The following is a 13,957-nucleotide window of genomic DNA, read 5'->3' as shown; positions in this document are numbered from 1 at the left end:
TTTATTTTTTATATAGCGCCTTTCACAACAAAGTTATCCCAAAGCGCTTTACAGGGTTTTAATATTTATGAATGTACTTAATTGAAGCCGCATCCTGTACTTTATGATATACGGTATATTCACGACCCATGATGCTCTGTCCAATCACAGAAAACCTAACTGGGATTGACAGATTCTCCAACCAATCATAGCAAATCTTATTTAGAGTGGCGCGATACCGGAAGCGTATATATGAGTTCGAGCGCTGCAGCTAGAGGGCAAGTAGCCTTTTAACCCGATAATTTTAAACATGGCTTTACCTTTGTTAAGTGTTTTTTTTTATTTTTAAATCAGATATTTGTTGTTGTATACGATTTGTTTTAGAAAAGGCTGTGGTATCATTTCAGGTTGTACAATGAGAATATCACAAGCTTGGCAAGGATTCTGCGGCTGATATCGTATTTATTTTATTCTTGTAGGAAGGCTAAACGGTTAAATGTAGTCCAGTGCCTGTCCAGAGTTAAATGTTTGCAGTCCGGTACATGCAAGATTTTCCTTCAGCTTGTTATTCTACAGTTTCATATTATGTATGACGCTTTTAATTTATTTTAATGTATATGCTTTTTACCAAAAGTGATTTCAAAATACATTTGCCTGTTTTAAAATAAGTAATTAGAAGATGGATTTTTATGATTAAGACAGATGTTTTACATGTAATGAAATGTGAAAATTATAAAAGAATATTAGGTATAAAACAAAATAAAAATAAAAAACCAGACACCTTAGACAAGCCTTAGTAATGGAAATGCAAAACCAGCATACAGAATCAGTGATATTGTTATTTAGTTAAATGACTCTTTCTTCATCTGCCTTCAGTAGTATTATCCGATGGCATTTTCTAGGTAAAGGTGGAGAGACCCGATGGATTTTACAGAGTGTTACCAGCACACGTGCTCTGCTGTGGCGCTGGCAGCGCGTGAGCGGAACCACCGGCTGGTGAGGCGTTTGATACAGAAAAACTACAGCATCGACGTCAGGGACAACCGGGGCTGGAACGCGTTGCATGAAGCAGCATTTGGTGGTGCCCACAGATGTGCGCAGATACTACTGAAGGCAGGTGAGCAGTACTATCATAAAAAATGGTAAATGGATTGCATGTATATAGCGCTTTTCTACTCTTAAGAGTACTCAAAGTGCTTTACATTGCATGCCTCACATTCACCCATCCACACACGCATTCATACACCAGTGGCGGAGGCTGCCATGCAAGGCACCAGTCTGCACACAGGGAGCAATTTGAGGTTCAGTGTCTTGCTCAAGGACATTTTGATGGGGTCAGGAGGAACCAAGCTTCAAACCTGCAACCCTCCGGTTGCCGAACGATAGACCACCATCTTCCCCGAAAAGAAGATGTATTTCATAAAACGCACCTATCACCTGTGCTAGATAATTTGCTGCCTTTACAGTTCCATTATCTATTTCTGTTTACATTCATATGAGCTTGCTGTGGCACTGCATGTACGTGTCATCTTGGAGCCACACTTGGGTAGCCCTGTTACAGTCAGCCTGTGCTAACCACCTCCAGCACGCTCCAAGTCCCAGAGCAGAGGCTATGTGAACACCCTGACACATGACGGCAGCACGGCTCTCTATCTGGCCGCCGAGCAGGGTCACCTGAGCCTGGTGCAGAGTCTTCTTCAGGCTGGGGCTGATGTCAACCGTGTGAACAATGATGGTGCCAGCCCACTCTTTGCAGGTAGGACTTTCGTCCTGTCCTTGTGAGAGTTTACAGCCAACAAATTCCCGGTGACATCAGCTTGCTTCTGATATTTCACTCTGTTCGTTTGCTGAGAGACTAACATGATGGTCTGTTTGTTGGACATTTTCAGATTATTATAGCAGTAGCCCATCAGCTTTTTCCATGAGTGAGGCCATTTATCGGCCATGCTTCCTGTTTTATGTTACAACTTGGTTCAGCAGTTTGGCTGATTATTGCGTAATTGTCTGTGTGTGTGAAATCTGCAGCTGTCGATAGTGGACACAGGAAGGTGGTGGAACTGTTGGTGCGAGAAGGGTCAGAGGTCAACAGCAGCCACTCTGCATCCGGCTGGAGCTGTTTGCACCAAGCAACGTTCAAGGTGTCCGCCATAGATGCAGGCCTTGCAGTCTACACTTAACAACCATACAGCATCATCATCATTATATATAACATGGGCCGCACGGAGCGTGATGCTTGTGCTTCGCTTCGTGCTCTGCTGTGTGTGTATATAACACAAGCCGCACGGAGCGTGATGCTTGTGCTTCGCTTCATGCTCTGCTGTTTATATATAACACAAGCTGCACGGAGCGTGATGCTTGTGCTTCGCTTCGTGCTCTGCTGTTTATATATAACACGGGCCGCACGGAGCGTGATGCTTGTGCTTCGCTTCGTGCTCTGCTGTTTATATATAACACAAGCCGCACGGAGCGTGATGCTTGTGCTTCGCTTCGTGCTCTGCTGTGTGTGTATATAACACAAGCCGCACGGAGCGTGATGCTTGTGCTTCGCTTCATGCTCTGCTGTTTATATATAACACAAGCCGCACGGAGCGTGATGCTTGTGCTTCGCTTCGTGCTCTGCTGCTTATATATAACACAAGCCGCACGGAGCGTGATGCTTGTGCTTCGCTTCGTGCTCTGCTGTGTGTGTATATAACACAAGCCGCACGGAGCGTGATGTTTCTGCTTCGCTTCCTGCTCTGCTGTGTGTGTATATAACACAAGCCGCACAGAGCGTGATGTTTCTGCTTCGCTTCGTGCTCTGCTGTGTATATATAACAAGGCTTATACTGGTTATATAAATTATTCTTCTCTTTGTTCTTCTCTTTCTTGTGGTCAGGGTCATTCCGAGGTGGTGAGCTTCCTGGTGGGTGTGGCCCAACTAGACATCACTGATGACTTTGAGATTACGCCCCTCTTTGTGGCTGCACAGTATGGCCAGCGCCGATGTTTGGAGCTGCTGGCAGAGGCTGGTATGGAGGGGTTTGGTGCCCACACTTGGAGATAGGGGGGTGAGATGGGAGCAGCTTCAGCTTCATTCAGCACTCCACAGTCCAGTGTCTGGATGGAAGCCCAGACAAAACACGGCTTCGGTTTTTGGGAATTATAAGAGGACTAGCAGTTTCTGCTGGTTGATCATGTCTGAGTGTGGCACTGTTCTGTTCCTGCCTGTGACCCCACCCCCCTTTGTCCCCACCTCCAGGCGCTGACACGAACCACCAATCCCATGATCTGGCCACGCCCCTGCTGATAGCGTCCCAGGAAGGCCACCTGTCCTGTGTGACCGCTCTGCTGGAGTATGGTGCTGACCCGAATCTCTACTGCAATGAGGACGCATGGCAGCTGCCCATTCATGCTGCAGCCCAGTTCGGTCACACCAGGTACCTGAATATCCTCCCTCCAACCGGTTTCTTGCTTTGTTTTTATTTTGTGCTCACAGCTTTCTCTTGTGCCAGTGCTGAAGAGCCTCGATGTACTTCTCTGGTTTGAATGTTTGAGTTTTTATGTGTCCCTTCAGTTATATCTTACCTGCCCATGTGAAGGCCGTTTCTGACACTGGCTCCTGCCCGAGTGAAGGCCGTTTCTGACACTGGCTCCTGCCCGAGTGAAGGCCGTTTCTGACACTGGCTCCTGCCCGTGTGAAGGCCGTTTCTGACACTGGCTCCTGCCCGTGTGAAGGCCGTTTCTGACACTGGCTCCTGCCCGAGTGAAGGCCGTTTCTGACACTGGCTCCTGCCCGAGTGAAGGCCGTTTCTGACACTGGCTCCTGCCCGAGTGAAGGCCGTTTCTGACACTGGCTCCTCGCTTTTCAGTTGGCATATTAGTGTCTGTACCTATGTGTTAGCATTGCATTGTATAAACATTTAAGTGTGACTCCTCTTTCAGTGTTCAGTGTGTAAGCATTCTGGTGTCACTCCTCTTTCAGTGTTCAGTATATAAGCATTCCGGTGTGACTCCACCTTCTATTGTTCCGTGTATAAGCATAGGCATTGTGGTGTCACTCCTCTTTCAGTTTTCAGTGTATAAGCATTCCGGTGTTACTCCTCTTCCCTCCCAGCATCCTGGAGCGTCTTCTGCCCCTGACAGACCGCGCATGTGACCGCCAGGTTGGGAAAGTCAGCCCGGTGTACTCTGCGGTTTTAGGTGGCCAGGTGGAGAGCCTTCAGCTGTTGCTGAGGGCTGGGTACAGCCCGGATGCCCAGAACTGCCAGGCCTTTGGGTTTCCATCGCCGTTGGCGACATTCCAGTGCTCTCAGTTTGAAAGGTATCTACTCAGCATAGAACAACTGTGGGACCTGGCCTGTTCAGTATCTCCAAAGCAGGTTTCTGAGTATCTACAGCTGGAAAAATTCAGATGCAAAAAGGAAAAACTAAAGTGAGACAGTGAGCAGCTGAGATGATGATATTAATTTGTTCCCTCTCCATGTCATAATTTGTCCCTTTGATGCACTTGCTGTCTCAGAATGAGCGAATACTTTGCTTGGTTCATTCCCTGTCTCTACTGTATCGTTAGATGCTTCCTGTGACAATGCTTTCCCTGGGACAGGGCAAGTCAGGTCCACTCCTTGGTGCAACTTCTCCTGAAGGCGGGGGCCCACGTGGATGGGGGGCTCTACAGCAAGTGCCTGCGACTCCGCCAGCACTCTGTACTAGCGCTTCTACTGGACCATACAGGCCTGCCTTCTGGAGGACCCCTGGAAGAGCTGCTGGCTTGTAGTCTGGAGGAAGAACAAGCCTCCAGTGCACTGGACTGGCTGCCGCTGCTGCTTCAGGCTGGACTGCAGCCTTCACTCCTTCTACATCCTGTGCTGTGAGTACCCCTAGACTCCTACCCCTGGCTGTAAACTTACCCCGGGTCTGCTCCAGCCAGCTCTTTAAGTACCCCTGTCTCCTGATGGTCTTGCTGACAGGTTTGAGAAGGTAGAAAGTGATGTTATTAACTTCCTGCTGGAGTTCACCAACTGGAGCCTGCTGCCTCCATCACTGTTGGCCAGTCTGTACCAGCGACGGGCGGAGTCCACCTGGAAGCCACGCCCACATCTCGGTCAGTAAATCTACCAGTGATGACTTCCCATGTAATGTCTGTCATTTTGTTGTGTAGTGAGTTGGCACTATGGCAGCTCTCTGATCGGATGTCTTGCTCACTTCTCCACTCTTTCTTTCAGAGTCAATGCCTCCTTTGTGCCATTTGTGTCGGTTAGCTGTGAGGAACGTGGTGGGCAGCCAGTCGCTAGCCAGCAAGACCTTTGTACGCCGGCTGCCAGTGCCTGTTCTCCTTCAGGACTACCTTAACTTTGTTGATGTCTTCGGAGCACATGACTTACCAAAGCAGGCTGAGCAGGAAGGTGCAGGTTCCCAGGGCCAGTGACCACGCCCAGCTCTCGGTCACACTGCTGCCAAATGTGTCAGCAGGTGCCACTATCGCTACATAATGTCCCTGGTGTTTCCCTCTCAAAGTGACTGAGTATCAACAGTCAGCGTAATCCAGCTCTGTTCCAGATGTCATTTCTACTACGACCAGTAGTACGACCAGTTGCTGTTATCAAGATATCATTTTTTTTGTACTTAAACTAAATAAAACTACAAATTATGAAGCAATAATATAATATATCTGTATTTTTAAATGTATTTATAAATGTTGGCATTTTGTAAGTAACTCAAGCCTTGTGGGTCCATAATTTAAATGGAGACAGTTTATGAGACTTAAGCCACAGTAACTGTTGAGGTAAACAACAGTCACCTGCGATCACATAAATGTATGATGGGATTGCTGAGCTGTGATTGGCTGACTGACAGATCCGCCTAGATATAGACCTGCATCTTTAAATCTACCTGCATCTTGCAGGTGTTGTTAGATGCATCCATTCGGCAAACCAGCAGGAATGGGAAATCTGAACCCCCAGGTAGAACAAGCTTCTTCACATAGTATATGTGTGTAAGGGAGTGAGATCATGTGTCTGTCTGTGTGTGTGCGTATCAGGGAGTATGATCACATGTTTGTGTTAAATGAGGTCACGTTCATCTGTGTTTCAGGGAGGGAGATCATATGTTTATGTATGTTAAGGATAAAACCTGCATTTTCAAGTGAAGTCTACCTGCATCTTGCAGGTGTTGTTAGATACATCCATTCGGCAAATCAGCAGGAATGGAAAATCTGAACCCCAGGTGGAACAGGATGCTTAACATGGCATCTGGACCTGAGGAGTGGCTTTATTTGGTGATCCCTTTGGATCACAGTGAGAGAGTGCAGTGACATTGCCACACCTCTTATGGCAGCTGGACCTGAGGAGTGGCTTTATTTGGTGATCCCTTTGGATCACAGTGAGAGAGTGCAGTGACATTGCCACACCTCTTATGGCAGCTGGACCTGAGGAGTGGCTTTATTTGGTGATTCCTTTGGATCACAGTGAGTGAGTGCAGTGACATTGCCACACCTCTTATGGCAGCTGGACCTGAGGAGTGGCTTTATTTGGTGATCCCTTTGGATCACAGTGAGAGAGTGCAGTGACATTGCCACACCTCTTATGGCAGCTGGACCTGAGGAGTGGCTTTATTTGGTGATTCCTTTGGATCACAGTGAGTGAGTGCAGTGACATTGCCACACCTCTTATGGCAGCTGGACCTGAGGAGTGGCTTTATTTGGTGATTCCTTTGGATCACAGTGAGTGCAGTGACATTGCCACACCTCCTATGACAGCTGGACCTGCTCCTGCAGTCCCTGAAAGGACCTGTCTGACAGTCTAGCATACACCATACAAGAGAGGTGCTATCTCTAAATTGCCAGAATGCAGAATTTGTCACTAAGTATTTTGTAGAAAGATTTGGGTGAGTATGATGAAACCCCAGAATGACCAGTCGCTTCTCCCTCTCTCTGCAGCCCTCATGCTGAGGTGGGGTGGATGCACGAGTGCATGTCAGCCTCACACACTCAGCGGAGAGTGTTAGCCTCGGAGTCCCACCCACAGGCCTATCAGCGGTCAATCAGCACCTGTGTGCTTAGAGGAGAGGCAGGGCCGTGTGGCTGCAGCCCCTGGCCGGACACACAGCTCACAGTTACACAGCTCACACATAAACTGCCTTTTGGATACTAGCTGAATCCCTGTATGCTTGTTTTTTTGCCCAGGGCCCTCAAAGTCCCTAAAATCACCTCTATTTTTGTATGGGTTCATTGTTTATTCCTATATTTGTGTATCTTATGGACCTGCTGATCAGTTATACATTTTTTGATAAAGTATATATGGCTAAAATGTATCTATATTTTACTTAAACGAAAAGTTCACAGAGAGGCGTTAATACTTGTTCAGATGGATATGAAACTGCATCTCCTTTAATGAGCAGATCAACTCATTTGCAACTTTGTTGCGGTTTCTTGCGTGGTTTGCTTTCTGTCACCTTACAAATGCTGCATGAAATTATCCTTTGGATTCTGAACAGGTTGTCTGTGACCCATTAAAATTCAAAGACAGAATATAATTCAGAGTATAAATAGGCTTTTATTACGAGACCGAAACAAAATTCCTCCTGATATAAAGGACACATGCAGCCCTCAAACAGCCGTAATTATCCCAGCAGTGAAGGAATTGGCCACACAGCTGGTCTGGTGGTAGGAAACTCTTAATTATGCCTTTATATTAAGCTCAGCTGAACAATGACAATGCGGCTTTGAAGAGTTGTGCTAATTTGAAAGCACTTTTTGTTAAGGGGAAGAAATCTCTTGGATACAGGAGCTTGTAAGTACAGGATGCAGAATACAAATTACAGGCTCTAACTGAAAAGGGCTTTTTCTAATGTGAAAAGAAAGGGTGTGATGTAAATTGGCCAACTGTAGAACTCATTTTGCTGCATGACAAACGACTGCTGTGTGCATGTCTGTTTGTGCCTTCACCTGTAAGTATGTGCCCTATAATCACTGCAAGCATTAATGCCCGCTATTTGCTTGATATTTAATAGTTAATTGAAATTATTCCAGTTAATTATCGCACTGAAAGTTTTCAGGCTTTGTTTGGATTTTTGGACAGCTGAAGGTTGTGAATGTGTCCACCGATGTTCCTGTTGTCGTGAGATACAGTGAATACGACCAAAATGAGCCTCGCAGTGAGGCGACTCACACTTTCACTGGTAGCTATGAGCAGTGTTTCTTTGTTCTGGTTTGTATTTATGCAAAGTGTGATTTTTTTTTTTTTCCCCCCTTTGAGCCGAGAGCAGATTTATACAGGACTGTATATTGTCATAGTTTGCCTTCCTAACACCTTCGTTCTTCAGGTGGACCTAGAGCTTATGCCAGGCCTCTGTGTGACTCATTGTGTGGTGTGCATAGTAGCAATCTGTAAAAAAAAAGAAGCAAAAAGCAGTTATTATGTTGTTCTGTAGATGGCACTGTTGAGGCAGCATCTCTTGTACTACATTACATCCCTCCATGCATCCATCCATGTATTTTCTGCAACAGCTTGTCTTATTAAGGGTCACAGAGGTTAGGGCGCAAGGCAGGGAAAACGCCCAGGATGGGGCAGCAACCCATTGTAGTGTGCAGACGCACACAGTCCTACTACATTACGATAAAGAAATAAATGAAGTGATGATTCATTTGCCATGTGTACAAGTATGAGTACAGACACAGGAATTTTCAGATGTCATCTTATATACACGTGTGTGTGTGTGTGTGTATGGATGTATAAACACTCAATAACAAAAAAAGTTAAGCACCTAGAAGTAATGGTCTGATTTGGAATGCCATTGGGTACAGGTGCAGACCAGCAATGGTTATGTACGGTAAATGATTTGATTTGCCAGGAGCTGGCACGTCTAGCCACCAGACACAGAATATGCCTCCTAGACGCATTAGACACCATTACCAGCACTTGACGGAGTTTGATAGAGGTCACATTGTGGGTTTGCATGAGGCTGGGTGGTTTTATCGTGCGATTATCCAGCATGTGGGAGATGCAGTCCATCAATAAGTCTGTTCTCCACGCTGGCCTGTGTAGAGCATGGAAAGTAAGAACATGTGTTGATACATAAATGGACAAGCACAGTCGATAAAACTGCATGTATAGCAGCACCAGCTCCAGCAATTTTGCCGATCATGGGATTCAATTCAGCAACCTTCTGATCATAGACACATAAGCCTAACAGGATCTGTTGCCATTTTTAGTGTCCTGGGAAATTTGGGCATGGAATATGCTCTGGGAAATGTGGGCATGGAATATGCTCTGGATCATTGCTCTTTCAAACAACCAGTCTTATGAATCTTAGGACTTTTCTATCAGTTTCACACTGTTTGCTCTGGCTCTTGAGACCCTTTCTGCTTAATTAGTGCCAGCGCTTGCTGGTTCTCAGGTCCAGCACCTCTGGTTTAGAGCATATTGAGCTTTGGGACCACTCAGGTACGCTCTGCCACCTCCAACGCTACAGCCAGTACAAATAAACTTAAAATGAATTTCAGTTCATCTTTGGAATAAATGCAAATGGAACCGAAGAGATTTATATGTATAAAATTGTTTGTTTTTGTTGTTTTTTTTTACTTAATTTTTTTACTTGCATCTGCCTAAATTAGTATGTTTTGCCTGTATGATGTTACACGCCAGGTTATTATTACAGCAATAAAAAAGGCTGTACTTTTTTCGATTTTTGTAAAGCAACAAAGCCATCAGAAGCCAAGCAGAGCTGAACAGAAGCACAACTCCTGACGGTAGAACAAGCAAAGACAGCGAAAAGAGGAGCAGCATTTGTGGATGTTAATGAGAAGAACCAGAGATAGTGAGGAGAGGAGCAGCGTTTGTGGACACTAATACAAATGAGAACATGCAGGGATGGCAAGGAGAGGTGCAGCTAATGAGGACAAGTGGAGGTGGTGATGAGAGGAGCAGCTAATGAGGACAAGTGGAGGTGGTGATGAAAGGAGCAGCTAATGAGGACAAGTGGAGGTGGTGATGAGAGGAGCAGCTAATGAGGACAAGAGGTGGTGATGAGAGGAGCAGCTAATGAGGACAAGTGGAGGTGGTGAGAGGAGCAGCTAATGAGGACAAGTGGAGGTGGTGACGAGAGGAGCAGCATTTGTGGAGAGTAATGCTAATTAGAACATGCATGGACAGAGGAGACGATCAGCGTTTGTGGATGCTAATGAGAATGCAGGGATGGCAAGGAGAGGAGCAGCTAATGAGGACAAGTGGAGGTGGTGAGGAGAGGAGCAGCATTTGTGGACAAGTGGAGGTGGTGAGGAGAGGAGCAGCATTTGTGGAGAGTAATGCTAATTAGTGTGCATGACATCATCATGGTATTTATGATCTCTGGCACCTCAGAGTTTACATATTGATCACTGCTTTCTGGAGTCTTAAGTTAATAGCGACGCGGTGGTTGGCATTAGCGAAAGCTTCAAGGGGTCAGCGGCACAACCAGCAGTTCTTCTCTTTCTCTTTGTCTGACTCTCTTCAGAAGCGCTTACAATGATCCTGCTGTTCCTATCATATCCTTATAGTGTATACAATATGTTCATGCCACATATAGAGCTTTGAATGTGGCTATATAGGTTTTTATATGATGGTGCGTGTGCAGCTTGTATTCCAGTGTTCTCCTGTTGTCCAAACATGTGCTGTTAAGCTAATTGGCAGGTATACATTTCCCATAATGCATGACTGTGTTTGTGAGTGTTCTGTGATGGACTGCCTTTTGCTCTGCACATGGGGGATGTATTTTCTTTAGACCAAACCCTGCTCCCGCTGTGACCTTTGACCTCACACCTGTCATTCTCTATTAGTAATTGTATGTTTTAAGATGTCTGTCCCCCTTCACCTTTTAGCATAATGGCTAGTTTGTGGAAAGTGCGGCTAAATTAATTGACACATTTAGCCGCTACATAGTTTATGTCCGTGCGCGTGGTATTTTATCTTGCATTACATGCACAGACAGCAGATGCCTTTCTCCACAGTAACTTGCATGTTTTATCAGCACCCACTTACCTGTAGGGTGCTTGAAGTTATTGTTTCCACTGCTGGCTTTTTTACCGGGCGCATCAGAAGCTCACCCTGCATCACCTTTACTGATGTAGATCTTTTGGTGACCACATCTCTCTGACAGTGTGTGATAATGATGCGTCTGATTATCTCTCCGGAAATTTAGAGGTGCATGATGTCAGGTGTGACCAATGTCCTGTTCAAGCTACACATCCCGGAACAAACATGGCTGCCTCCATGAACACACTGTTGTGTGTTGTTGCTTCATATTTTAGCTTTATAATATTTTAATAGATCCATAGCAGTACTCTCTTTCGAGATGCAAACAAACTATAAACATACAAAAGACACTAACAAGTCTGGTAAAAATCTGATATTGCCTGCTAGGATACCGTTTACGGTCACAATATGGTATTCTCTAAAACGACGAAATGTGCGATTACATTTATAACTACTAATACATTTAACAAAATAAAGATTTTTAAATATTTACAAAATAGAATTACTGGTGACTGTGTAAGCCGCCATGTCGAAATGAAGTCTCAGGGGATTCTTGGACAACAAAAATCTGTCCGACTTCAGCGTCGGAAAGGAGGTGTTTCCAATGGGAAATGACGTTTTTCATGATGTTTTTCTCTCTCTCCGAGTCGGAATTCAGATAATCAAACGCAGGATAAATGCAGCTCAATCATCCCAGGAAATGCAGTCAGCTATTCTGAGAGGTTCAGCCTGATGCCCTACTTATGGAACTCAAAATGAGATGGCCCTCGCAGGCACCTTGCAGGCAACCCACGCCCCCAGTGTAGGCAGAAACCAGCTCTTTGTACAAATGTCCCTTCATAGTTACACCATAAAAATGCATGTCTGGATTGGTTCAGTTCTTAGAACTGAAAGCACTGCAGATTAAAATGATGTGGACCAAGCACATGCTGGATATCAGGACTACACAGGAGTTCATTGGGTACCCATTTTGTTCCAGTTAAATGTGTTGAATTTGAAACTGGCTTAATAATGATAACAGTGAGCTGGACTCCTCTGCTTGAGGGGATTCAGTATCCTGTATTTAGTAGGCTTGATCAACCCTGAATCTTGTGATGAAATCATGAGCGTCCATGTGGCCAGACTCAGTGTGACAGTGAGACAGGCTTAGAGTTTTCAGGATTTGGCTGTTTGACTGTCTTTGCCATAAACTGGCTGACTGGTTTCAGCTTTACTCCCTTCCATGCATTGTTGCTGAAGTGATAAGCAAAGTGATTGCAATGAGCTCTTTAATGAGCTCATCTGTTTTTTTATACTATGGGTTTGTAATCTGGTGGGCCAGGCACACGCACGTGCACACACTCACACACACTTACAACGGCACACACACGCACACAGACCTGTACTCGTACATGGACACACACACACGTTTACACAAACATTCCCGACACATACTGCACGTAGCCCCCACCCCCCCCCCCCCCCCCCCAGCTCCTAGTTCCAACGCACAGACCACTCGTCATTAACGCTAAATCAATTCGGAAGTTCAAATCTGGTCAGAAGGAGCTACTTCTGTTCTCCAGGACTGCTTTGATTGCACCGTGACATGTTCTGGTAAACTGCAAGCAATGGCGACCACATCAATCTGGAGGAATGCCTGACATCAGTGAGCAGCTACATTGGCAAGTACGCTTACGACATTCCTGTCTCCAAGACCATCACCATACACCCCAACCAGGAGCCATGGATGACTGCGGAGCTGAATGCACTGATGGTGACTGGAGACGCTGCACATAGATCAGGCGACAAAGACACCTGCAGTACAGCAAGGGCCAAACTGTCCCAAGCCATCAAGGCAGCAAAGCGCACACACTCCCAGAAAATCCACAGCCACTTCCAGAACAGGGGCAGGGAATTCAATCGATCACCAACTACAGGACAACCCCACCTGCCTGTGATAGTGATGCCTCCCTCCCAGATGTGCTGAATAACTTTTACGTATGGTTTGGAGTGTAGGACAGCAGGTTGATGAGGAAGATCATCTGTCCACCCAGTGACCAGATACTGCGTATGACCTCAGCTGACATGAGGAAAACTCTACGCAGATTCAATCCATGGGAGGTTGCTGGACCAGGCAATATCCCAGGAAGAGTGCTCAGAGAATGTTCAGACCAACTAGCAGATGTTTTCACTGACATCTTTAACATCTCCCTGAGCAATGGGGTCATTCCTAAGACCACTGCCATCATCTGTGTCAAAGAAGTCTTCCGTGTCCAGCCTCAATGACTACTGTACCATTATGTAGTGCTTCGAGAGGCTCGTCATGAGGCACATGAAGACCTTGCTGCCCTCCTTACTAGACCTCCTGTAATTTGTGTATCGCTGCAACCATTTCATGGATGATGCAACAGCCACCACCAAAATGCTGTTCATAGACTTCAGTTTAGAATTTAAGACAATCATTCCAAAGCAGCTGATTTGGAAACTCAGCCTGCTGGGCCTGAACACCTCTCTTTGCAATTTCATCCCGGACTTCCTGACTGAGAGACATCAGTCAGTCCATATCGGGAGCAGCACATCCAGTACCAACACACTGAACACTGGAGCCCCCCATGGCTGTGTGCTCAGTGGTCTGCTGTTCACTCTCATGACTCATGACTGTGCAGCAATGCACAGTTTGCATCACTTCATCAGGTTTGCTGATGACACATCTGTGGTGGGTCTCATCAGTAAAACACAGAGTCAGCATACAGAGAGGAAGTGCGACGACTTTCAGACCAGTGCAGAGTTAACAATCTGCCTCTGAATGTAGACAAAACAAGAGATGGTTGTTGACTTCAGAAGAACATGAAGTGACCACTCTCCTCAGCATATTGACAGCTCATCGGTGGAGATTGTTGAGAATAGCAAATTCCTTGGTGTCCATCTGGCGGAGAACCTCTCCTGGTCCCTCTACATCAGCTCCATAGTCAAGAAAGCACAGCGGTACCTCTACTGTCTACAGAAGCTGA

At 45.9% G+C, this 13,957-nt stretch overlaps 1 protein-coding gene across 2 annotated transcripts; it reads left to right on the top strand.

Annotated features, from left to right (window-relative positions):
• Positions 1-203: 203 nt before the first annotated feature.
• asb3 (ankyrin repeat and SOCS box containing 3) lies at positions 204-8,576 on the top strand. Of its 2 annotated transcripts, none has more exons than XM_048988007.1 (10): positions 204-257; positions 882-1,096; positions 1,565-1,735; positions 2,005-2,117; positions 2,858-2,990; positions 3,221-3,398; positions 4,076-4,282; positions 4,565-4,828; positions 4,929-5,062; positions 5,184-8,576. In XM_048988007.1, exons 2-10 carry the CDS (start codon positions 901-903, stop codon positions 5,384-5,386), a joined length of 1,599 nt encoding a protein of 532 aa, XP_048843964.1. In that variant the 5' UTR covers positions 204-257; positions 882-900; the 3' UTR covers positions 5,387-8,576. The 2 variants fall into 2 exon arrangements, with proteins under 2 accessions (XP_048843964.1, XP_048843963.1); XM_048988006.1 differs by lacking the exon at positions 204-257 and adding an exon at positions 265-566.
• The last annotated feature ends 5,381 nt before the right edge of the window (positions 8,577-13,957 follow it).

Source organism: Brienomyrus brachyistius, chromosome 20 (genome assembly GCF_023856365.1).
Source record: "Brienomyrus brachyistius isolate T26 chromosome 20, BBRACH_0.4, whole genome shotgun sequence".
Classification (NCBI taxonomy): domain Eukaryota; kingdom Metazoa; phylum Chordata; class Actinopteri; order Osteoglossiformes; family Mormyridae; genus Brienomyrus; species Brienomyrus brachyistius.
This window is presented reverse-complemented; position numbering and strand designations above follow the sequence as displayed.